Source organism: Haplochromis burtoni, unplaced genomic scaffold (genome assembly GCF_018398535.1).
Source record: "Haplochromis burtoni strain Fernald_Lab_line unplaced genomic scaffold, NCSU_Asbu1 Contig_2, whole genome shotgun sequence".
NCBI classification, from domain to species: domain Eukaryota; kingdom Metazoa; phylum Chordata; class Actinopteri; order Cichliformes; family Cichlidae; genus Haplochromis; species Haplochromis burtoni.
This window is the reverse complement of record NW_024582363.1, coordinates 6,655,152-6,680,281: the sequence shown is the minus strand read 5'-3', so window position 1 is coordinate 6,680,281 and position 25,130 is coordinate 6,655,152. Positions and strand designations below refer to the sequence as shown.

General features: G+C 39.2%; 1 protein-coding gene across 5 annotated transcripts in view; it reads left to right on the top strand.

The window, feature by feature from the left end:
* LOC102293801 (protein unc-13 homolog C) overlaps nt 1-25,130 on the top strand; it is a 113,164-nt gene that overhangs the window by 17,832 nt on the left and 70,202 nt on the right. For 2 of the 5 annotated variants that reach the window (XM_005912870.3, XM_005912873.3), the window contains exons 3-11: nt 5,981-6,003; nt 6,546-6,592; nt 7,985-8,063; nt 10,492-10,497; nt 10,754-10,825; nt 14,747-14,966; nt 16,501-16,728; nt 20,184-20,325; nt 22,758-22,927. In XM_005912870.3, the coding sequence (XP_005912932.1) occupies nt 5,981-6,003; nt 6,546-6,592; nt 7,985-8,063; nt 10,492-10,497; nt 10,754-10,825; nt 14,747-14,966; nt 16,501-16,728; nt 20,184-20,325; nt 22,758-22,927 (987 nt within the window). The remainder of the gene's footprint in view (nt 1-5,980; nt 6,004-6,545; nt 6,593-7,984; nt 8,064-10,491; nt 10,498-10,753; nt 10,826-14,746; nt 14,967-16,500; nt 16,729-20,183; nt 20,326-22,757; nt 22,928-25,130) is intronic. The other 3 variants (XM_005912871.3, XM_014333147.2, XM_005912872.3) reach the window with 2 other exon arrangements.

The following is a 25,130-nucleotide window of genomic DNA, read 5'->3' as shown; positions in this document are numbered from 1 at the left end:
CCCCCTCGTGTTTGGGAGCAGTCTGTGGCACACAAGGTATGTTTACTATATTTAAAGATCTTTTAGGGTGCAGCTCTCTGTGTTTTGACCAGGCCACATGTCTCCTTCTGTCACCTAAAAGTACAGAAATTTTAAAACCTTCTATGATGTTTATGTGTTTGTGCTGTTTTGCTTCATTATTCAGGTTTGTTTTGTGACAACCTATCAAAGACTGAAATGTGTAGTGGAAATGTAAGAGAGTGGTAACCACACAGACATGTGAAATTGATTTTTCTTTGCACTCGTTTTCTTTTGGCTGCATATTTTTCCATGCCACAAGCTTGGGGCATTTTTATAAATTTTGCCCCTTTGCACCATCACAGTGGTTTTAAATCAGCCAATCAAGATGTGACTAAAGTTTTAATTCAAAATGTTTAACTAAAGTAGTACGTTAACTGTTTAGGAGCAAAAATAATCAGACATTTAGCATGTATTTTCATATAAGACGAGCCCTGATCCATTATTATTCCATGACAAATTAAGCAGAAAAAATATCAGGAGTTGATTGCAAGTGTTTAACTTGTATTTTGTAGCTTTTTACCAGAAATTTTACTATGAGGTCCAAAGACATGCCAGTGTAGGAGGCCATCATTAGGCTAAAAAAAAACCCCAAAAAACCCCAAACAATAATAAACCTATCAGACAGATAGTAAAATATTCAGTTGAGTGGTCAGATCAATAATCTGGTAAAATGTAGGAATCCATCATCGAAAAGCCTGCAATACTATTGATGATAGTGGTTAAAGTGGTTAATTGCATAATTTTGTCCTTGGTTAAGAAAAACATCTAAAAAGTTAAGATACAATAGATAAAAGAGACTTATTTGGACAGAAGAATCCAAGATGAACTTGTACTAGAATGATGGGAAGAGAGAAGTATGGTAAAGGAGAGAAACAGCTAATATTCTGAAGCATTCCACATCATTTTCAAACATAGTGGTGGTGATGTTATAGCATTGGCATGTATTACTGTCAGTGGAATTAGGTTACTAGTGTTTATTGAAGATGTGACTGCTGACAGAAGCAGCAGGACCAATTGTAAAGTGGACAAGGCTTTGCTCAGATTTAGCCACATACTGCAAGGCCGATTGAAGAAAGCTTCACAGTGCAAATGGATAATGATCCAGTGCATACTGCAAAAGTAACCTAAGAGTTTCTCAAGGCAAAGAAATGGGATATTGCTTTATGGTCAAGTCATTCACCTGATTTTAACCCAACTAGGCATGCATCTAAAGGGAGGAAACTCAGCATTTGGTGCAGTCCATGGGTGCTAGACTTTTGGCAGTCGTCAAGTCTTTAAAACAATCCTTGTGTTTAACATTATGTTCATTTGTCCAATTTTTGTTGAACATCTAGTTATTGCTGCGCCTTGGTGAAACCCTTTCAATGGAAGCAGAAAATCTGCACTTCAATCATATAGTTGTGTAAAAAGTGTTAATAAAATATTATAACACATAATAGAACAAGACAAAAATATAATCGCCTGCTCTTTCCGGCGTCATCTAAAACACTATCAGATGTGTTTGGCACCTGAAATGTTACCTCACAGTTTTTTGAAAAAGACACACAAATTGTAATTAAAAAAATTGTATTATTTTGTGGTGCTTATGGAGAAGGACGCATAGATGCATGCACAATCTATATGCCCCCCACATTTCCTCCCACTCACACGCTCCTACTCCCACCCTCATTAGCTTTACGCCTTCATCTCTTGTAGCTGATATGTGCTCATCATTCTCGTGCTCTGGAGCGTGCTGGCTGGTCTGTGTGGGAGCTGTGAAAGGAGTCTCAGCAGTACTGCCACTCCTGCCAGGCCTGTCTTCAACTGGCTACAGCAGCGTCTGTATTCAGATGCTAATTCACATTCCCAAGGGCATTCTGTAACCAGGTCAGCCTTGCTTGGAATATTTATAGAGGTCTACCGCTACTGAAGTTTGCTGCTTGTTCCTGGGGGAGCAAAGGAGGTAGACCCTCTTTATGCTTAGTTCACCATTTCTCAAGAAAGTGTGGATATGAAAAATGCAGATAAAGGGAATGGAGGGCCTCTCCTGCTGTTGTTTAAAGTGTTATCTTCCAATTCAAAATATTGATTGACTTTGTGTTGTTGCTGGGGGGAAAAATGGATCTAAAGTGAAAACTTGTTCTTCACAGGTAATGTACACTCCCAACTTTGAGATGCTGCAGTTTTCAGATTAAACACTTAAAGTGTCAATAGGTAACTCCCCACACACGCATCCACCCCATGCAGCCATTGAAAAGACGCTTTGTTTTAAAATGCTCTCTTGTATCAAGCTTACTGACCTAGTAAAAACAATGCCAAGTGTTTATCTCCTTTGAACCCTTTTTAGTTGCTGTGCACTATCCATACAAGGTTCAGCTTTACTTTTCTTCTTTACTTTCTTTTTCTTTGCATCCTCAGACAATACACCTCATATTTTTCATTTATATTTTTCAGTTTCATAATTATTGCCAACGTTTGCTATTGAGTTTGAATTTACTAAAAGCTACTGGAAAATCAATAATGGTTTCCTTTACATGTTTTATTTGTTTGTTTGTTTTGAATGGCTTTCTTTTCTGGTTAAAAATCATACCCTATATCCTTTCATACTTTTTATACTTGTAGTTTTTACCCTCTACTTGCCCCAGCGTTGTTCTCTATTAGTATAAGTTGCGACAATAGTTGCTGCAATGTCACAAACAAAACTTTGCTTATATATATAGGGGCTGATAACCCATCTTTGCTGATCTTGGTTCACTTCTTCAGAAATTTCTTTTCTATGATATTGTGAATAAGTGAATGAATTCACTGACATTAGCCTGCCACAGCCTCAAAGACAGAGTCATAGTTAGAACAAAAGTTAGAACAAAAAGCATTTGTCACTATAACAGTTTGTACTGCAGTAGAGCATTAAGACTTGTCATAGTCATTATAAATTAGGAGTTCTTTAGTGTACATAAATTATTTTTATTTAAATGTTTATAGTTCATAGGTATATGAAATTGAGAAAAGTAGGAACATAGGATTGGCAGGCTTGTTTATATAAATACGTAGAACTGCTACAACTGGTTGGCAGTGAAGGGAGGAGTAAAATATAGTAAGATATTGTGGTCAGCAGTATTGAATGCTGCACTGAGGTCTAACAGGAATAGTGCAGGGATGAGTCCACTGTCAGAGCCCATAGGAAGGTCATTAGTAATGAGCCCTGTTTCTATACTGTGATTAATTCTGAATCCTGACTGAATTTCTTTAAACAAACCCTTCCTTTGCATATGATGAGTTAGCTGTTTCACAGCTACTCTTTCAAATTATTTTTAAATAAAAAGAAAGTTGGTGATTGGTCTGTAATTAGCTAAGACAGCTGGGTGAAGTAAAGGCTTTTAAAGAAATGTATTAATTACAACCATCTTAAAAGCCTGTGGTACATAGCCTGATAATATTTAACATTTAATTTTGAATCCCTAGTCTAGTAAAAATGAGACCTAGGAGACACATCAATTATTTGGAGGACGTGATTACTGAAGGTAACTGAGGAAGATCAATAGTATTGAAAGTTGTCTGTGAAGGTTCTCAGTCATCCAGGTCATTGTAGTCTAAGGAGCTTGGAAAGAAAAGAGTCTGGACTTCTTTAAGTCGCTTGAAGATGTTTCACCTCTCATCCGAGAAGCTTCTTCAGTTCTAAGGGTCAAATGGTGAAGAGTCCCAGATGTAAACCCTGTGGGACAAAGGACCCCCTGATGATCCTCTACCTAATCACATGAGCCAAGATGTGAAAACGGGTGTGGCTCACAATCAGCCAGGGTTTCGGGTGAGCTCATTGTGAAACCTGGCCCCACCCTACCATGTGATTTCCTGAGGTCAGATGGCCCAGGGTGTGAGTGGACGTTAAGGCGTCTGGGAAGATATCTCAAAACTGGATTGTAGGTGGCAGACAGTTGGTGTCGTAAACCACCGCCTCTGTTCAAAGATGGTCGCTCACTTGTAGTAAATTGTGTTCTGGTCTGTTGCAGGCTATTAAAAACAAAACCTCAGTTCGTACACAAGTAAAATGTGAATCTCTAAAGCATTAGATGTTATTATTGAACCCAAAATCAGGGTTGAAGTCAGCAGTAAGATGATTGTAAATGATATAGGCTATATGGATCTATTGAAACCAAAAATGTTCCCTGACATCAATATACAACCGTTTAAGAACACTGATAAGCTGTCGATGAAGGAAATATAGCCAAACATACATACTCTGGGAGTAAAGCATGGTATATTGGAAATGCAATATGATATGGCCACAGATGTTATCTAAGTAATGTTAATGTCAGACTTATTCAATATACCTTGCTGCAAAACTAGTTAAAGCTTTCAGACTTCAGCTTTTCGGAACACATTAAACGACCATATACATTGGGGATTTGTTCATTTCCAATTTTTTCAGTCTTCCTAACACTCATATGTGAATCTTCAGTGTAAGGAGAAGGGTTATGAGAAACTGTCACGGGATCAGCTCTACATTCCTAGCTTAATTTCCTGTATCGGTCATGAGCTGCTTGAAAATGTCCTTTTGCTCTCATACACTCAGATGATGGTAAACTCATTGTGATGTAAGGTGAAAAAAAATCTGTAAAAATGCGAAAACACACTAGTTTCTTTATGCTTAAACCTATACTTGGTGTCCACAGTAGAACAAGCGTTCTTGGATGTGTAGGGGCTTTGATCAGTCCTGGTAATACTGAAAGCTATGTGAAGCTTTTCTGCTTCAGAACCCTGATCTATGTACGGTGTGACCATGTGTGTCAGGACCATAATGCTGGATTTATTGCTGCTGTTTGCCCACATCACACACACAGATAGGCATGTACACACACACACACACACACACACACACACACACACACACACACGCTGAGCTTTCCTACCAATCAGTTACGTTTTTGTTCCACAGATTTAAGGCACCTATGAATTGAGGTTTATATCTGCAGCCTATAGCCTATCTTTGTGCTGTGGCTTTATCTAGAGCAGCTACAGACTTGAAGGTGGAGGAGATGGCTCTATCTCGTATAGCTGTGCACAAAGTAGTTTAGTTGGTCGCTGTCCATGGTACCCACTGACTGCTGAGCTCCTCTTTGTGTGTAGAGTAACAATACAAAATCAACCTTTTCAAGAATTTATACAATGTTGCGTAACATTTTTAACGCTTTGAAACGCTTCCATGGCAGTCACTTATCTTAAAACATTAACTATAACTATAAAATAATTGTGATAAAGTCAACCACTTCATTTTCAATAAATGTGTAGGATTAAAATCATAATCAAAATCAAAATCATAGAAACAAAATCAAGTCGTTATCTTATTTTTTACCTTTAATTCTCTCTCTATTAGTGATGCACCAACAAGAAAACCAACAGTAGGTTTATTGTTTTAAACAGGCTGGCAATTTGATCTTTCTCTTGTGAACAGCTGCTTTCTATTTGTTCACATAAGATCATGTTTACGCTGCCATTTATCACCTATGGATCAATAGCACAGTAATTACACCTCTCCAGTCTGACTTATTTAAAGGGCTTGCCCTCTTGCAGTTTGTCTCTAAAATAGCAACACGATATCAACTGCTTACATAATGTCCCATGTCTTCCTAACTCAGGTAATGTTATAGATCACAGCCATTTTTCTTTCAAACTTCGTTTATTTACTCTGTGTCCAAGAAATAATCTTCATCTATTAGCCCTTAGCTAGGAACCCTCTTTTTTATGCTGGTTCTACTGTCTTTTTCTGTTCTTAGCAATTCTCCCTAAAATGTTAACTCTCTCTTCATTTTGACATAAATTGTTTGGCAAAACAGAATTGTGTAATCTGGCAGTAATAATAGATCAATGTCCTAAATAAGTGTTTACTATTCTAGTGAGTTGATCCTTTCTAAAACTTCATGTTCTTGTCATTTTCTTCTTTCAGACACCAGTGCTTTGGATACTCAGGTTTTAAGCCACTGTTTATCATCAGATAATTGGACACTTGTGATACTGTGCATGTGCATGTGTGTTTTTGTGAATGTGGAGTTTATAATGTGTGTGTGCGTGATCAAATTGATATTTGTAGGTGTGATAGATAATTGCAGCATGTGCCCTTATGTTGGTTATCCCTTTATTCCCTTTTTTTTTTTTTTTAGAAAATTATACATGTTTCAAATTTCACATTTGGTCAGTGAGAAGGGAGCATTACACAATAGGCAAATGTGGCCTAAAGCGCAGAGAGCGGCAAAACTCACAAACTACACTGATGTGGAATTATTTTGTCTTTTGCCTGTGGTGCTTTCCTCTCTTCTCCCTGTGCGATATTATTCTGCTCCTATCATTTATCTTGTCCTGAATTGCCCTCCTATTGTACCTATTTTCCCACGTTCTTGTTATTATAGTGTTTATTTCTTCTATCTAAATTGTCTCCCATTTTCCTTGTGCGTGTTTGAGTGCTTTCTTCTTTGTAGTTCTTGTTTTACACTATGTGTTTCTTCTCTCTGAAGCCTCGCAGTCTTTTGGATCCCAAAGTGCTCGGCTTGCAGACCGGGGGGTGAGTGGTAGCTCACGTACTGATCTGATTGGTTCACAATTACTCAAATTGGAGCTGCTGTGCTGTTTGTACCCTCATGCTCACTCACCTGTAGCTGAAAGGCTACAGGCATGCTGCTTTGCTGGCATACAGCCCCAATTAAACTACCACGCTTGCTATTTGGTCAAATACCATAGGGGGATAATGCAGCCATTAAAAGGCAAACATGCCACTCAATGAATCCTGAATGAAATCTATAGGAATATTCAACAACACCAAAGATGGTGATACAAGCGCAACTTCCAGTGGAAACAACATTATGTAGTATCAAAGCCTTTTTAAACGTGTTTTTTAAATTAGATTTGACTCCTCAGTCCATACATGCAATTTTTTTTCATTGTGACCATGAAAATGAATTTTCATTTAGATAAACCTACAGGCCTGTCAGGATTGCTAGAAGGAGGATGACTTCACACTATTTATATATGTCACGTATTTGATTAACTTCCTGTTAAGTAATGCGAGTGTCCATGCAAGCGAATGAACCCAACTGCTTAGATATATGTGATAAACTGTCAAACGTAGCCTCAGTTTACCCCACTGCATATCATGACAGTGTAGACAATGCAGTGTAACAGCAGGATACACCAAGCATTAAGAGAGGGGAAGCTCAGGTCTCCTGGATGAGGAAAAGGACTGTGCAGTTTGTCATGCTGTGTATCTTCAGGGTCAAATCACTGATGTCGTCGAGAAGGCTGACAGAGAAGCTTGAGGAGCTTTATCTGTATGGAGGCATTGGGGCCTCGATGTTAGGTTGAGGTCATTGTGGAGTCTTTGAGTGACAGTTGAGGTGATGCCACTGAGAGCCTCGTGGGATTGGAGTAAGACATGTGGGGAAGTAGTGAGCACAAGGGAATTGAAAAATAGAGAGAGCCAGATAACTGGAGCTGAAGTGTTTAAACATGACACAAATTGACATTAAAGTTCATGTTTTTTGAGGTGCAGAGAAAATTTGCATAATTTTTTTTCTGCACTGGGCCCTCAGAATTTGAGTTTTATTGAGTACAAGTTGAGTTTCAGACTCAACATGTATTAATTGTATATAATATAAATAATAACAAGTATAATATGTGTCAGTAATAGCCATCACCCCTGGTATGTCTTAGAAAAAAATAGATAACATGGAAGAAGTGGAGGTTATGGGTACAGCAGGGGGTTAGAGGGATTATTTCTATTACTAGTGTTTGTTCACAACAAGCAAAGTGGAAGGGGGTAAGACAGGTTCAGAAGGAGGCATGATCCATGGGGTTTGACAGTTGTGTAAATCAAGGCCCCCCTTTCCCTGTAGTAATGTCTCCCACAGCATGGCATTATTATGATATTAATACACCTTAAATCTGTCTGCTTCTCCAGGGCTGGCAGTATTCTTTATGGTATTGACAGCATGCCAGATTTACGTCGCAAGAGGACAGTGCCTCTTGTCCGAGACCTGGTGAGTCATCTGCCTCAACAAGGTTATGTGTGATTTATGTCAAATCTATCTAAGTGACCCCATGTTTTAACACACTAGTGGAATCATTCTCAGTGTAAGTATGAGCAGGGGGTCCCCTGTAGTAGACAAAAATACTGTTACAGTGTTTCAAAGTGGCACTGTTTGTTTCTCATCATTGTCCTGTACTATCCTGTATATAATAACCTCCAAGAATTTGTCATTAAAATCTGACTGTGTCAGGTTTGCATTTTAAGTTCTTATAGCTTATGATTGTTGTAATTAAAAATGAGCCGACTATACAGACATTTTATTCGAAATAAATTTAGGTGTCACTTAGACATTCACTGTGGCAAAATTAAGCCAATAAAAAGGTGATGGGTAATAAAAGCAAACACCTAAATATCTGGCTATTCTGTTAGAGCAGTGCCTTGTGGGTATTTAAAATCTAACCTTAGCCATAACGCTGTCGCTTAATTAATTAGCCTGGAGAGAGTGTTTAAGACATTGCATCACTATGATGCTCCGCCATTTGCTTTTATTGCAACATAATGTGTCATAAGATATCCCGCAGAGCGGCATGTTGCAAACAAGTCCACTTTAGCACTGTGCCACATGGTTAGTCTGTCTGAAAGACAACAGTCTGTTGTGATGCCAGTAGTATTCATGTGTGTCTATAATTGTTTGTCCACTATGTACTGCACACTATGTCTGTCTTGTATGTGTTTTTGTGTCCTCTTCATGTTTTTTAGCCAAAACCAAACAAATATTAACACAAATCAGATCTTTAAACAAACTGCTTGGTATACTCGTTAAGTCGAATGCCCTTCCTTGATTGGTTTTATTTTAAAATATTACAAAATGAGTTTTGTGTAAATGATAATGCAATTTGATGTCATGCACATAGATGCTGATGAATGTTTATATCACGGTGAACAACATGAGTTGATGCTGTATTTGTCCATATCTCTCATGAAATTAATAACCAACAATGTCTTGGTAAGTATGGGTTGTCGTTTTTTAAATTTTCTTCTGAATTTTGGTGTATATTTGCCATTCCTACAAAGACCCATAACAGCTATGGGTAATATTTTTCAGTGAGTTGTCAGATTTCAGCCTCGCCGATGTTCGCCATTTTTCTTGCTTTTTCTGTTGCTCGGCAGGTGTTGAAAAATTGTATTTAACTTGAAATGTTGACAACTCAGCCCAAAAATATATCCGAGAGACTTCATTGACTTCTGATTTAACTGTGTGAGGCTTTTAAATCATGTAAAAGTGACACTGAGCAAGCCTTTTACACATGGGATGAAGTCAGTAGTCAGCAAACTAATTGGTCCCCTTTCATTGCCTCTCCTTTGTCGATGTCCCCCATTTGCTGTGCGATTGCTTCAGGGCAGCAACAGCGTTTGATTGGAACGGACAGCAAAGTTCCCCCACATTATGGCGGGATGCAAAAAACAAAACAAAACCCAACAACAATATCAAAAGTTAAAGATTGATTCACAAAGCACTGAATGCTATATTGTAGCTGAATAGACAACATCTGGTCACAGGGTCCTCTTGTATTGCCCGCAGCAACCTCACCAGTGCTGGTGCATGTTGATAAACTTACATCAACACTCACGGTTCATGTAGAGGTCACGTTCCTTCCTACATTCTCCATGGCTTCCATGGATCTTTACCATAGCTGGGCTGTGCAGACAAGAGGGTCGTGGTAAAGACTGATCCAATATTGTCAGCTGTCCATGTCTGCATTCCTCTGTTATGTAATTTTCCTCAGTATGGGATAAATGTTTATCAGTCTCTGCTCACCCAAACTCAGTGGATATTACTATGACAGCTAATTTAAGTAAATGTGTGTATTAGTGTGAATGTATGTGTGTTACATGTCAGTGTTTGTGAGAGTGCCTTGTGTGGGTGTCTATTGGTTTTTGTTCACATAAGTTTGTGACTGTCTGGGCAGATGTGTGCGTGTGCGTGCCTGAGTGTGAGTCGGTGTTGTGCAGTACAGCTGGCTTCACTCATACGTGAGTGTGTGTGTGTGTGTATGTGTGTGCCATGTGTTTCTCTGTTTGTGTCAAACTAATGTGCAGAGCAGACAGCAGAAAATATGATCAAAGCTTCATCCAACAGAAAACTGAATATAAATGTCAAGCATGACTGCAGTTTAGTTACTTCTAGTGCATGAATGGATAAAGAATCATGCAACCGCTGTTTAATCTCTCTTGATAAATAGTTGAATCTTTCTAGAGCTCTGTGCCCTAAGCAGCAGTCCTGCATGGCAGTTGAAGCACCTATGCTCTCACTGTGGATTAGAAATTCAATTCCTCTGCTGTTTATGCTTTCAGTGTTCCCCCTCCTACTCTTTGTCTAATTCAGTTTCTCTCATTTTTTCTTTCATTCTTTATTCATGATCTCTTGGATATTACAGGCTTTGGTAAGCTTGCTTTCTTTTCCCCCTGTGCTAAAGTAATATTCTCTGTTTAAAAAAATGTTTTCAAATGTTCAATTAAACTACTAAAGTAAATCTGCGTGTGGTAGTCAATCTGTTCTACATTTAATTAAATATTTCTACTCCTTAACACATCGTTTAAAGCTGTGTCTAAATCCCCCCAAAATACAGCATAAAAGTCCGGATAGGTAAAATGGGTTGGTGAATTCATCTCTCTTTTATTGTCCTCTTCTTCCATCAGACCCTAACTGCTCGAAAGGCAGGCATCTCGTTCGCTCTGGTGAACAGGTCCACCCTGAATAACGAGGAACTGGTGAGTACATGGAAGTCATTATGTGGTTATTGCGATGTGTGGCTATTATGTACTATTAATGGAACATGGAAGGCTTTACAGGGACAAAGGGTGCTAGATCCACCTTATGACTATTTTGGGGGGGCTGTATTTCGAAAGTCTGGTACTGAAATGCTTAGAAACTTTTAGAGCTGTGCTGTGTGCTGCAGCCATTGTACTTCAGGGTGCTGGGTCATGTTGGCAGGAACACGGAGTTCCAAAATGTGAGGATTACATTACTAGGCCACTTTACTTCTTACATGTAGATATAGCATACTGTGATCTGTCTGCGTGCTGGTCTGTCTGTTTACAAATAGACAGCTTTAGTTTAAAGAATTGGTCTTTGTGACCAGCTACTATGTGGCCAAGTTCAGAAATTAAGCAGTGGTCCTACTATTTTATTTTGACTATTAATAATGAGCACTGCATATTGAGGATGACTGAGATCTAAAGAAAGGGCAAAATGTCTCAGTTGATGGTGTGAGACACTTTTGTGACCTCTAAAGCTCTCTCTGCATTAATGGATTGCAATTCTTCCCTCCCAGAGGGAAGACAGCGTAACAGGAGGCAAACAGCAGGAGAAAGCAGCTTCTCAGCAAGACAAACAAGCAGACAATTTCACATCCGTTGATGTGCAACAAGGGGATGCCTAAGCCTACAAGATTACTGGATTCAAATGCGCTCTGTATACATATTGCTCAAAGATTTAATCTTTTCAAAAGGTCCTAAATGCAGCTCTCAGTTCGTGCACACTGATTGTGCACATGCTTGTGTCGCTCATAAGTTTCACACGCTTGACTTGTTCCTCTTGGTCCACATGGCCAGTTTCCCTATGGTGACAGGGGTCTTGATTGCTTACTAATAACCATGGATCGTTTTAAACTGTTAGCAGTCGGACGTACCGCCCACGGGACATTGGATGGTTTAGGGGACTAATAGGACTGCTAAGGGGTTAAAGGAGCTTTAGGGATGAACAACTCATGACCTAGATGAAGGAGAAATGATGTGAATGATGCAGCATCCTAATTGGTGTACAGAGAGCTGATTCTTGAATAACTTTGTGCTGTGGTGTGAAGACTTTAGGGGTTCGAAGAGCTGTATGCTGATTAGGAGCAAACTGGTCTTAATATTGGTCAGGGGGAGCTGACTTCTGAGCAGAGCTGTAGATTGTGTGGTCTTAGAAAGTAGGACGAGCAGATGTCAGAGTTTCATCTGCTGCATTAAGTCCAGGAGAGTGCTTCCCTGTGAAAACTCTGAGAGCACTCAGTAAACAACCATATGCTATTTAAGTGAGGAGAATGGACTAGTAAAGGAAGGGTGAGAAATTGACAGGAATTAAGAGAGAATGAGAGAAGATCAGGGCAAAAAGGGATTTGTCATTTTGACCCTGGGGCTGTGATGTCACTGCGCAGGCAGCCGTGGTGAACAAACTGCCTTCCCTGGAGAAATGTTTCACTCTACTCATAGTGCTTACTTCTTCCATCCTCTCATTGTTTCTCTGGACTACGCCTTCCAGTTGTTTTTTTTTAATACAATGCAATTTATTGTGACTCATTTTATTTTAAGAACATATAGACTTCCCTATCTCCCTATGCTGTCTCTTTCTGTGTCGTGTTTCCCATGCATCTGCTTTTTAGAGCAGAAAGAAACATTACGTGTGGGCCGGCTAACTGCCTGCGTGTCCGCTCAATGTTCTGAGCTGCATGTGATCGCAGCACTCAAGCCTTTTAACGGTGACTGTCAACATAAAGTGAGGCCATGCTTACCTGCTGAGACAAGGCAGGGACTTTTACAAAGGAGGAAGGAAGCTACGATCTGACACGTTTCAAAGAGTACCTGGAAATGAGATGTGATGTGTTGCTTAAGTCAGTTCAGATATAATCCAGGAGGTCGTTAGCAGCAAAATATGCTCTATTGATTTTAAAATGCTTGCTTGTGATTTTGATCCAAATGATTTTATGCAGTTTTTCAAATCTAGCCTGACATAAACTTCAAAATGCTTGCAATTGTCTAAAATGTATTTGTGCTTAAAACAATAAAAAGCCTTGTCAGAGGGGAGACAATAGACTGGTTAGTGCAAGAGATTAGCGATGTAGAAGGCTGAAACAGCATGAGCAGGATGGCTGTGTCAATGAAGTGGTTGACAAGGACAATAGGTGGTGAAATTGAAAAGGAGGGGTGAAAGGAGGAGCTGAGATTAGATTCCTCTCTGTCATGTTGCTCTCAGGCACAGACACAGGCTGCCAATCAATCCAGTAGTGTCTTGCACAAAATCACCAGGGTTACCTCACAGTTTAACACTTGGGACTCACACATGCAACACTCTGCTCACATCTGCTGCACTGTGTGATGTGTGGCAGAGGAAGGAACAGAGAGTGATAGTGGAACCAGTAATAAAATATTACTTGTGTAATGGCCAAAGAAACAGACAAACTGAGTTTTGCACATTTTCACTGCGACTCAAAGCATTTGCTCTGTGGTTAAATTAGAAAAATAAATCAATTATTTGCCAGCTAAGTGGGTTCACTGAGAAAAACCGTTAGTGAGATGTCTCTGAAAGAAATTTTGATTCACTCATATCCTGCGGGCTCTGCCAGTATTAGGCAGTTCAGTATTAAATTTAGCGAAGAGCAGCCTTCTGGGTGTGGCCATAGTGGAGGCTGTGCGTAGGTCGTGGATAAATCTCAGACATCTGCTTCATCTCATCATCCTCAGATTAAAAGGGAAATCTCTCTGTCTCCAACTATGTTTCATTAGAGGTCCTCCAGGGTTCAGCAGCCTCTGTGTTGTATCAGCAAAGTTTCACAATGTTAGATAGCCGTGTTGTCCTGTCATCTGGTGTCATTTAATCATCTCAGCAAGTGTGTGTGTGTGTGTTTCCGGCTGAATGTGTGTCAGCAGGCAGTGCAGCAGTCTCGGTAAAGTGCAGAGCTACCATTCAGGTGTTAAAGCACATTGTCAACACACTGGAGGCTGACAGCAGAGGGAGGGGTGGAGAAGAAGGGGTGAGGAGTGGAGCGCAGTAGAGGTGGTGAACAAGTACCTCTTGAAGATTTATTTAACTGCAATACATCTCATACTCTTTCTCTCTCTCTCGTTCCCTCTCTTTCTCTGTCTCTCTCTCTCCCTCTCAATCTGGATAATGCTCACTTTTAAGAACCTTATTTACAGCATTCATTGATTCTGCCTTCAAAAATTGGCAAGGCCTTGCTAGTTTTCTAGTCCTTGTGCATAGCAAGGCTGCTGCAGTAAAGCATTCGATTTGAAGAGGCTTCTGTTACACACCAATCAGTCCAGGCAGGTGTCTTGTAGAATTTAGTATTTGGTTTAGAAACACTTTAGCCAGGAAAAAACTCAATGGAAACAAGGCCTGTGGGCTAAGGATGCTGTTAATTTAAGCTTAATGAGATCTAAGACTGATTTATTATAGCTGACAAAGGGAAGGAACTTTGTCCAAGAAAAAAGAAACAAAAAAAAATGCTGCAGTACCAAATGAGAGTGCTTTTTAGTCAAGTTATATAATTGCCAAGATTAACGCAGACACGTGTTGTAAATTCCACCCAGCCTTGAATGCACCTTAGTTTACTCAGACGTTTTTCTAATTTCAGACAGTTGCGTTCCCACAGCAGTTGCAAAAGTATTACTCTTCCTTTAGTACTGATCTAAAGTTGTAGGGAACACCTGAAAAGCAATTTGAGTACAAACTTGTTTTTATTAACTTTTGAAGTTGTTATGAAATCTCATTTTCTCAGGCCTATAGTGCCACGAGAGTTTAACAACAGCAGCAGCATCTCTTTCGATCCACTCAGCCCCCGCATCTTTTCCGTCATTGTCTTTATACCTTTATTATTTCTCATATTTTTAAAAATTCCCCTTCTTTCTTTCTTTTGTTCTTTCTTTCAGAAACTACACGTCTTCAAGAAAACCCTGCAGGCACTGATCTACCCAATTTCATCCACAACACCCCATAATTTCGAGGTGTGGACAGCAACTGCACCCACCTACTGCCATGAGTGTGAGGGCCTGCTGTGGGGCATCGCCCGGCAGGGGATGCGCTGCTCTGAGTGTGGGGTTAAATGCCATGAGAAGTGCCAGGACCTGCTCAATGCAGATTGTTTACAAAGTAAGGAAGTACCTTCATTTATATACTGACACTAAGCTGCTTTATATTTTACATTCAATAATTCATTAATGCAACATATCTTGGCATTTTTAGTATGCTTGCTCATGGGTGTTTGTTGATTTATCATTCATAATTAACATGATTCAAATGTTTTTTGGCTAATAAACAAGGAGTAGATTAATTACTACAGTGTGCAGCAGCCGAAAACATATTTCTTCTGAAAATCTGGTCAGTGCACACATTATTTTTGGTGTAATTATTTTCTCTCCCCAGTTTTCTAAATATCACCAGTAAGCTGAAAGCCTAAAGTATTAGTGAATGGTGTTAAAAGGGTTTGTTAAATGCATGTTACATATGTCCTTGTACTCATAGCTACATGGCACATTTACAGTGCTCTGTCAGTCACTGGCACTCATTACGATCTCCAGTCAGGTTTTTCAATCAGCAACGGCCCTGTTGTGACCGTGTAGACTAATTTGAACAATGCGACATGGAAGCTCCAGGATGATCCGCACGGCAATCCTCACTCACTCTAAGTGGATTAGCGACACCCTGCCTGTTACAAAACTCAATGTTTTATAACACGTTCATACTAGCATAACAGTGTTTTATAGTTCAAACCGTGATTCATCTTTATCACATTCATCTGCACATGAATGCGCTGCTGATATGCAGTGTGATACTGGGATCAGATATAGAAAATTAACCGGTACAACTTCCTCTTTTGTCCTGCAGACACATAAAAATAATACACACACACGTGCACACGCACGCACACACACTCCATCATTATTACATAAATTACTGATTTGGCTTTGCCATAAATGCTCAGAATCAAACGTGCAAACTTTACTCTTCATGCACACTTAGAGGTGCTGATTTTAGAGAAGATGCTAATGGCTCGGTCACACTAGAGTAAAAATAGGACAGCAGCGTCTTTGCAACTAGAGAAAAACTGATGGTTGCCCAGCAATTGCATTGAGTTTTTTCATATTCAGCAATTGATTGCAAGTTGCTGTGCGACCAGCTATCAATCACTTTTGCAGTGTGATTGCGCAAGTTGTCTTGTGGGAGGTAGCCTGTCTCCCAACAAGTGGGCTCAGACTGAATGTAAATAATTGCAGTCTAATTTCTAAACACTGATATATTGCCAACACATTGCAATCAATCTGAGTCAATGAATGAAACTCGTCCGTGACATGGGTCTTTGCAGTAAGGGATTTGGCTCAACTTTGTGGCTGTAGATGGCAAAAAAATTGCAATTTTTGCTCATTTACTGCAGTTAATTGCCATCTTATCATAAGCAGATAGCATATAATTGCTAACTTGACCCAATTCAATTGCAAACTGAGGGCAGACCGACTGTATCGTATTACCATTCTAACATTTTGACGTACCAAAACGGCTTTGCAGATGGCGACCGACTGCCCATGCCACAGACTCCAACCATTGTTTTCCGTAGTGTGATTGTAGCAAGCCTAGTGCTCAATATTTATACATAGAGTATGCAAACTACTTCTTTTTTTTTTTTTAGGGGCAGTGGAGAAGAGCTCCAAGCATGGGGCAGAAGATAAAACCCAGAATATCATCATGGCTATGAAGGAACGCATGAAGATAAGGGAGAAGAACTGCCCTGAAGTATTTGAAGTGATCCAGGAGATGTTCCATATCTCCAAAGAGGACTTCAGCAGCCATCTGAAAACAGCCAAGCAGGCTGTGTTGGAAGGGACCTCTAAGTGGTCAGCCAAAATCAGCATAACAGGTTAGCCCAATTTCTCATTATACCAGAAAGTTCATCGTCCACGAAAATGTCAAAAATGGGTCATAGCATACCAGCAATGATATGGATTTTTTTTTATTTCCCTCTCATTTACACATTAGTCATCAGTTAGCAGATGACTGATAATTGCTTCTCAGTCAGTAATATCTGCTATGAGTGACCCTTGACTCAAAAAGCAATTCAAAAAAAACTGTCAGAGGCCTTGTTAAATGACAAGCAATGTTTTATTAACGAGTTTCATCTCATTAATAATCTCTCTGACACCAGACCACAAGCAGAAACACATATTTATTCATCTGCAGAGAAATTGTAGATGAATAAATGTGTGAGAAAGAGAAAGAAATTGATCTAGTAGTTTGAGGAGAGATAATTTGCTTTTAATACCATGAGAGTTATTACTGGAGATAATATAATAAATAATTTTTCCGGTCATCTTCTAGATGACTGTGAAAGAATTCTTGCAATCATCCACTGTCTAATTGATTTGTGTAACACGGAAGGAAGCTATGTATTTTTGATAATGCTTGATTTTTGTATCTAGTGCTAATAAAAACAAGAAAAAGTTATCAGGTTTGCCATGATGCTTCCCAAATGTTAAATGATGGCGCATTAAGTACAAAGCATCAGAGATGTTGTAATAAAGAGGCTATAATGACTTATTATTACAGTTGAACAGTAATTTCTGCAACTGAAAGAGAGCTTTATGTCTTTTTCACGACCATGGTAATCGCTTTTACAGCTATACTGACACAACTTTGCAGAATATACTTTGAAAATGAGACCCCCAAAAGCAGCACCTCAAGCTTTCTCAGATATGACAGTCAAAAACGTCTTGCCTCGGAGTGCCATTTGACAGCATTTTACTACATATTCAGATGAAAAACATTTATTCTGCTGAGGTGGTGGGGTAAGGTGTAGGGGATGGAGGATCTGGGCTCGCGGGTGGATTATCAGTTCCACAGGTTACATAGTAGTTAGGTGTGTCAGACGGAACAGTTTCTCCCTTTTGGTGCCCTAAATGCAAACGTAATATGATCTAGTTATATTTTTTCTTACCTAACTTCCTGTTTTTTGTTTCTTTTGTTAAACAAAACCAACCAGCTGAACTAAACATTTTTTTTGTTCATATTTAATTATGGGTGTCTTTGCCTCTGATTGTAAAACCTCAGCTGTGTTCTGTTGTTTATATGGTCTGTCCTGCAACACGCACACACATAAAAAAATAAAATCAATAAAGCCATAGGCATGAAATATAAAGATCTGCTGTTAAAGTATTTATCTTCTCTGAAGGTAGTTCTAGATGACCATGTTATGGTTTATATCGTTTTGCAGAGTGAATCTGGGACATGCATCTAATTTCTGGGATTAAACATTTCTCCCATGTATGTTAACTGGCTTCTGAAAGAAGGTCAGAAAGTTATATTTGTAATGTGGCCGCGGACAGCGATCCATCTCTGAGGCCACTGTGCCAGGTCCAGCTCATTTATTGCCCATATTGCATTTCTCACAGTGTCAATACAGCAGAGAGAAATAGCAACAGAGAAGGTGAAGTGACAAATGGAGATGTAGGGAAAAACAGGCAGAGGACTGGGAGAGCAGAAAAGGAGTAAAAATAAGAGTGAAAGAGACGTGACAAAGACCCATGGTTACCTCAGTTGATTTTCTGGGGGAATTATTGAATACTCCATTTTAGAATGTAAGCAATATGTTTTTATTTATTTACTCTATCAGTCATTAGATAAAAACAGACTGGGATTAACTGTGCAGCACAGACAGTGAGCATGGGGTGTTCTGTGTTTGTTGAATGTGCACAGTAAATTTGAACCTTTGTCACCCATAAACTAATTTTACATTTGAAAGTCTGAAGCACCCTCTTTCAAACAAGTTATCCTTCTTTATCTATATTTTTTATATTATTTCATAGCAATGTTGTTTTGAGATGATGTTTCTTATGAAGCAGATATGCAACCAGGCTCCTCTGTTCAGTATCGGTTCCTCATACTAAAAACACAGCATTTTATGCTACAGTGTTAGTCAAGCATGCAGCATGGGAATCTTATTTCTCTATTGAAGAGCTTCACAACAATTAATTGGTTTCAGAGATCATCAAATTCTCATGAAATGTAACAATTCTCAGAGTAATTTCTCATGTTTACTGTTAAACAGGAGTGTGCATAAAAAACAGAAATGCAGACTAGGTTTAAATTAGTTTTTGTGTATACTTGAGAAAATTTAAACCCAGACAGCCGCATGGGATTTACAGACAGGATTCAATAGAATTTCAGTTTTATAAACAGATTTTGTTGTGGGATAAAATTCTGCAAAACACCTAATTTGCCTCTGGTTTATTCTGTTTAACAGAGGGAAGTAGCAAGAAATAAAAAGCTGGCTTTCACAGACAGAGCTAAGATATTAGAAGTGTTCAGATGAGGGTAGTGACACTCTTTTATGGCAATCTTTCATCAGAGGGATTTGCGGTCCATTTGTTATTGTTTGTGAAATATACAGAAGTAACACGGCGAGTGGTGAATTTAAAACGCTGCTTATGATGTAAAAAATGTTTTATAGCAGCAGCATGTCATGTCTGGGATTGAATTCTTATATAAAAAGGTGTGAGGGCAGTGGGTTTACTTGCCATTGGGTAATTTTAACAAATGCTTTATCTTAAGCATACATGTGACCCTTTAAGCATATGTCAGTTTCTCAGACCTCTCCTTTACTACAGGATGCCCTGAATTCTGAGTACCCCCAAAGCAAGCATGCAGGCTGTGACTCCCCAAACCTCTCTATCCTGCCTACCAGCTCATGTCAGCATTGAGCTGAAGGATATATATGTACCCTGAATTATTTAGACTGTCACTTATGCATATTTAATGCTGCAGTGTCCTTTTTCCCTTTCATGGCACGGTGAAATACTACTGTCTCTCCTCTGCACCTTCCTCTGTGTGTGGAAGTAAGATTCAGAATCAATGAGTTTTCTCTGAAACCCAGCAGTGGGCATAAACACAGAGGTGGAAACCTCATATAGCCTAGATGTAGGAAGGGATAATCCATAGACAACACATACAAAAAACAATGAATAATGGTTGTTGTCAAGGAGCCAGAGAGCTGCTTTGTTGCATTGGCTATTGCAAGCTGAGTGTGGCAAAACAAGCAATTTCTTTAGTTGGGATGTGAGAAACGTGCAGCTTCTCGGGCACACTCTGAAGCAGGTTCTCAGCGCCTAAAAGAATGACATATTAAATATGCTTAATTTGAGTGATAACTTAAAAAATTGTTTTAGAAACACACCATGCTAAATACAATGCTGCTTTAGAGGGCATATTGAAGCAGTGCTATTTATGCCAGAGAAGTCAAACATTCAAAACGATGTCATATTTACAGCTTGTAGTACTTAAATGACCCAGCACTGATTTCCAGTTATCTCCTGTCTCCAGTTATGAGTGCGCAGGGTTTACAGGCCAAGGATAAAACGGGCTCCAGCGACCCTTATGTAACCGTCCAGGTGGGCAAGACCAAACGCAGGACGAAGACCATCTTTGGAAACCTCAATCCAGTCTGGGATGAGAAGTTTAACTTGTGAGTTCTCTCGATAAATTTGACCTCTGCCTGACCAGATAATCCTCGGTGAGATTAAGAATGATCTGTTCAAGGGAAGTCTTAAGACATCTTAACAAGGCAAATAACACAGGTCATAACCCTGCTGATTCAACAATGAAATGAATTAAAGCTTTACTGCTTTAGTTGCATGCGATTATCATTTTTCTCCATTTCGCTTATAGTCTAGAATATAGTCTATTCTCTTAGGTCTGCTAGCTAGCTGGCTTGACAAAATACAAAGCCCAAGCAGAAAAAATGAGTGGTGGTTTAACCTTTTTGTTAAGGCAGGTTCCCATCATAGCCCATGAAAGATGGCATTAGAACCATCACTTGAAGTAAACTCTTATTCTGTCCAAAATCAACTGATAGCATATCATGTCCATTAGATCCTGAAACAGATAAGAAGTGAAGAAAATTGATGGAAATTAGATCTTTACCTTTTAAACTTGAATCATTTAAATACAATAATCAAGAAGTGCTTTCCCAGTAGGTCTGACATTATTCCATAATGATAGATGGAGGATGTGGATGTCAAAGTAAAATGCATTTTGTTGTTATAATTTTAGTCTTATTGCATCGCTTTGGTCACCTCTCTTCCTTTCAGTTTACTTTATATTCCGAATTATGTCCACGCAAAAACATATAGCTGTTAAAATATATCACTAATCTAAAACCAAGTAAATTGTAATGAAAAGTTAAACCAGCTTTCAGGAAAATATTTTGAACCTAAACTTTATTCCCAAATCGATAGTTTAGAAAATACAAACACCTGGCTCTTTTATAAACCCTGTGGGATGCTTGCCGTCTTTACCTTAATTAACTATCTTTCATTTAGATGAGTACCAGACTTGAAAAAAACTAAAGTATAAAAAGGAAAGTGGATTTCTTCCACTTAGTAGCTGCAAATCTTAAACATAGGATATGACATTAGTTTTTCACTAGTGCTGTGCAGATACAAGGCTTCCCACGATTATTGCAGTGAAAAGTAATAATAGTAAGTGCACCCCAAACTGATTTGTAAATACTCATTATGCAGTTAATAATCAGATAATTAGATATTTAGCCTTTCTAGATGTCTCTGTTAAAACTAATAGAAAAACTACATGCACATATAATTTGACCCAAGTTTGGCCCCAGTCCACAAAGCTTCAGCAAAGCAGTGCATATTTATTTCTTTTCCTTTTTTCTTTTCAGTTTAGCTTTAATAATCCTCTGTTTGTAGATAGGGTACTGTTAAAGGATCACGGAGGGTTTTTCATGTTGACTTAGAGCATGGCATTTTTCATTTCTACTAACACTAAATTTTCCGGTGTTTTTTTTTTTTTTTGGCAGTCTTTGCCTGTAATACTCATGTGTTCCTCTTTTCATGTAAAATTAAGTGTTTTTTTTCTAATGATTCTGTTTTGGACTGCTTAGTGGTCATGATATTAAATATACTTATAATAATCATAATAACTTCTTAGCATATGGTTGTACTTGTGTCCTTTGGAGATTTTCGGAATGTTTGTGTGTTTTAAGCTAGTCACAAACAAAATTCCAGACCTGTGATGAGACTCCAGTTGTGGCTGTAATAAAGGTCTTTCCCATTACTACAGGGATGTAGATTAATAGAGCGATATATTACTGTGTACTTGGCAGAGAGCAAAGTCCCAGACTAGTGCGGCGGCAGCAGCCAGTGCTTTCCCCAGAAAGGGATTAGCTAAAAAAAAAAAAAAATCCCCAAAAACTGCAGAACTGTTTTCTCTCTGGCCGTCACATCCAAGATGTCATTAGAACAAAATGGAATCTCTCAGTTTGAATTCCAGAGAACAGATTGACCCCAGAAGTGCTTTGGTCAACGATGTTCTGTTTAGCAGCGTCATTATTGTGAAGCACCTGTCAGCTGCACGTATGCAAGGATGCAATGGATATTTTACAGTGGAACTTAAAGCTCACAAAGAAATAATCAGTGCTATGATGCTTAACAGTGATCCTGGTGAAATGTTCAGCTTTATTCTGATAAATTTAGTAGGTAGTAGGGGAAAAGTAAAACTAGAGATACAGAATAAAGGTCATGCAGTGACTTGAGGTAAATCTTCCTGCCTGGCAGAGAGACGTTCTCCAAAAGTATGGACATGATAGGCATTTACACTCATTGAAACACAGCAAAAAAATTATTTAATTAAAAAAAAACCCTAATATTCTTAGGCAAGAATTGTTCTCCATATGCCATGTAGGAAAGGCTCGCAAGTATGTGTGTATTAGAGCTTATATTTATGCTTCAATTGTACATTTGACTGCCATTCCGCTCTGCTGAATACCCCAACCTGATGAGCTGTCACTGAATATGCCTTTGCTACTATTGGTGTTTATGTTACTGTGATATTTTTTTTTTTTTGCTTGACTTGACGTAATCAACCTCTAACTTCCAGTGAATGTCATAACGCTACCGACCGCATCAAGGTGCGTGTGTGGGATGAGGACGATGACATCAAATCACGGGTGAAGCAACATTTCAAGCGCGAGTCAGATGATTTCCTGGGCCAGACCATCATCGAGGTTCGCACTCTCAGTGGGGAGATGGATGTATGGTACAATCTAGGTACGTTACCATTGTCTGAAAATGTGATGACATCAATTACTTTTTCTGATGTACAACATGAATACAATGCCCAGGTTTTGACTTTTATTCATTTATCAAAGTGTTAGACTTTCAAATGGTAATATTGCCCCAACACAATAGCCCATACCAAAAAAAACCCCCAACTAAATAACTAAAAAATTAAAATAAAGGATGCACATACATACCGTTGCTGCTTCCAAGTCACTTTGCAACCTCTGGCCCAGCTTCTCCTTATAATGCAGTGTTGGGCTTGTTTGTTTGACGCTTGCTCCGTTCTGTATGTTAGTAGGGAAAGCGGTTTCTTGCTGCTGTCCCAGCCTCAGGCTTTTTTTGTATACACGTAGACGAGCAAGGAGGTATGCCCTTTCTGCCTCAGGCTTTCGATGTGTGCATGTTGAAGGGCAGTGAGGTCTCAGAACAGAGCCATGTGCAGAATATAAACTACTACAGATGGAATAATAATTTTCTTTGACTAATGTGATCCTGACTGAAATTGGGTTTTGGATTAAGATGGGTGGCGGGGTAGGTTTGAGGGGTATGGATGTAGAGTCGTTACCAAAATATATGTAAATATATATATATATATATATATATTGCTTCCCAGGCAATCATTATTATGATTATTGCACATTTTGCAAAGTTCACACAGTATGACAGCAATGCAGCCTCATTTAACCGCTTGATGTCTTTCCCCTTCGCTTTCCTGTTACATTGCAGCTGCTTTAGGAGCTGATGCTGATAACTGCTTTTGAGATATAATGTGGTTTAGCTGTGGCCACCATTACTGTCCATGCGCTATCTTTCACTGTATCTGCTCTCATATATCACTGGTTTCACAATGTTGCATGAGGTTGAATGGCAGCATAATGGAAGATCGCACTTTTGCTGAGGTATTACGACTGGCGGGTGTTGTCTTTGTTTGCCTCTCGAGCTAAATGGAAGCAATTTGTGGTAATAGTGACCCCTTCCCACTGCTGCTGCTCTATGCCTTTTTAAATGTCCACAATGAATGTTTAAACAGGCCTTTGCTGGAGTGGGTGTCCACCCCTCCAGCTGCTCTCCTCTCTAAGCCTCTTCAGATCCTCTTCAATCTGGTCCTTTGCGTTTGTGTCTGTCCCTTTGTGATGTTATTATTTTTTACATGTCTCTCTCTTGAGCAACTGACTGCAGAGGAAAATTTCACTGCTTTGATACAGAACAGTTGAACTGTATATGAGAGCACAGAGGGGCGCCAGTTAAATGTCTGTAAAGAACCCCCACAGCGTCATTAGCTACCAGACAAGTCAATGTCTAATCCAGACCTTCCCAGAGCCATGGCAGGGGGGCGCGGGATGAAAAGGAAAAGATGAAAGATGAAAAGGGGGGAAAAAACAAAACGCTTGGACACTGCTAGCACGGGCGCCTACAGAAACGCAAAGCAGGAGATGAAGCATCACTGAATATGTTTCCAAACCAACTTCATCCTAAGCCAAAGACTAGAAAATATGATGAAGCATATCTTCCCTTTGGTTTCACCTGCACAAGTGCCAAGGTTGGTCTCCCCTGCAGAACTGGTTTTCCCTTTGTCGGGAGCAGCGCTGGGCTGTTTAAATCACGGACAAACAGTATCCCACATTCTTGATTTTTAGTTCACAAACACTTTTTGTAATGACTAACTACTCCTGATACTATACTATACTTTATACAGTAAAGTTACAGTGAGATACAAATAATATCAGGCTGATCCTGCCACGATTTGTTCCCCCGGTTCAAATCACGGACAAACAGTATCCTACAGCTGTTTATGTTTTTAAACCTATTTTGCACAGAGAGGCATTTTTTGAAAAATGTATTGATAGCAATGTTGAATATTATTACACAGGGAAAAAACAACTACACGTAAAATAATCACACCGTGACGCCTCTGTCTTTGTAAATGGAGGGACAGTAACTGTGTGTGTATGTAAGCGTGTAAAACCTGCAGATAGTCAGATTAACAGTATTTTGTCTCTATCTGCCATTCTGCAATTCATCTCATGTAAACAATAACATGGCGCACAGCGTGACGTGAAAAAAGGCACATACCTTTGACGTTGCGTGACGAACTCTGTATTCCTCGTCCACACGTAAACGCAAAAAAGGAGTTTTAAAAAATCTCAGTTTTCGGTGATTCGAAACGCCGTTTACGTGTGGACGAAACAGC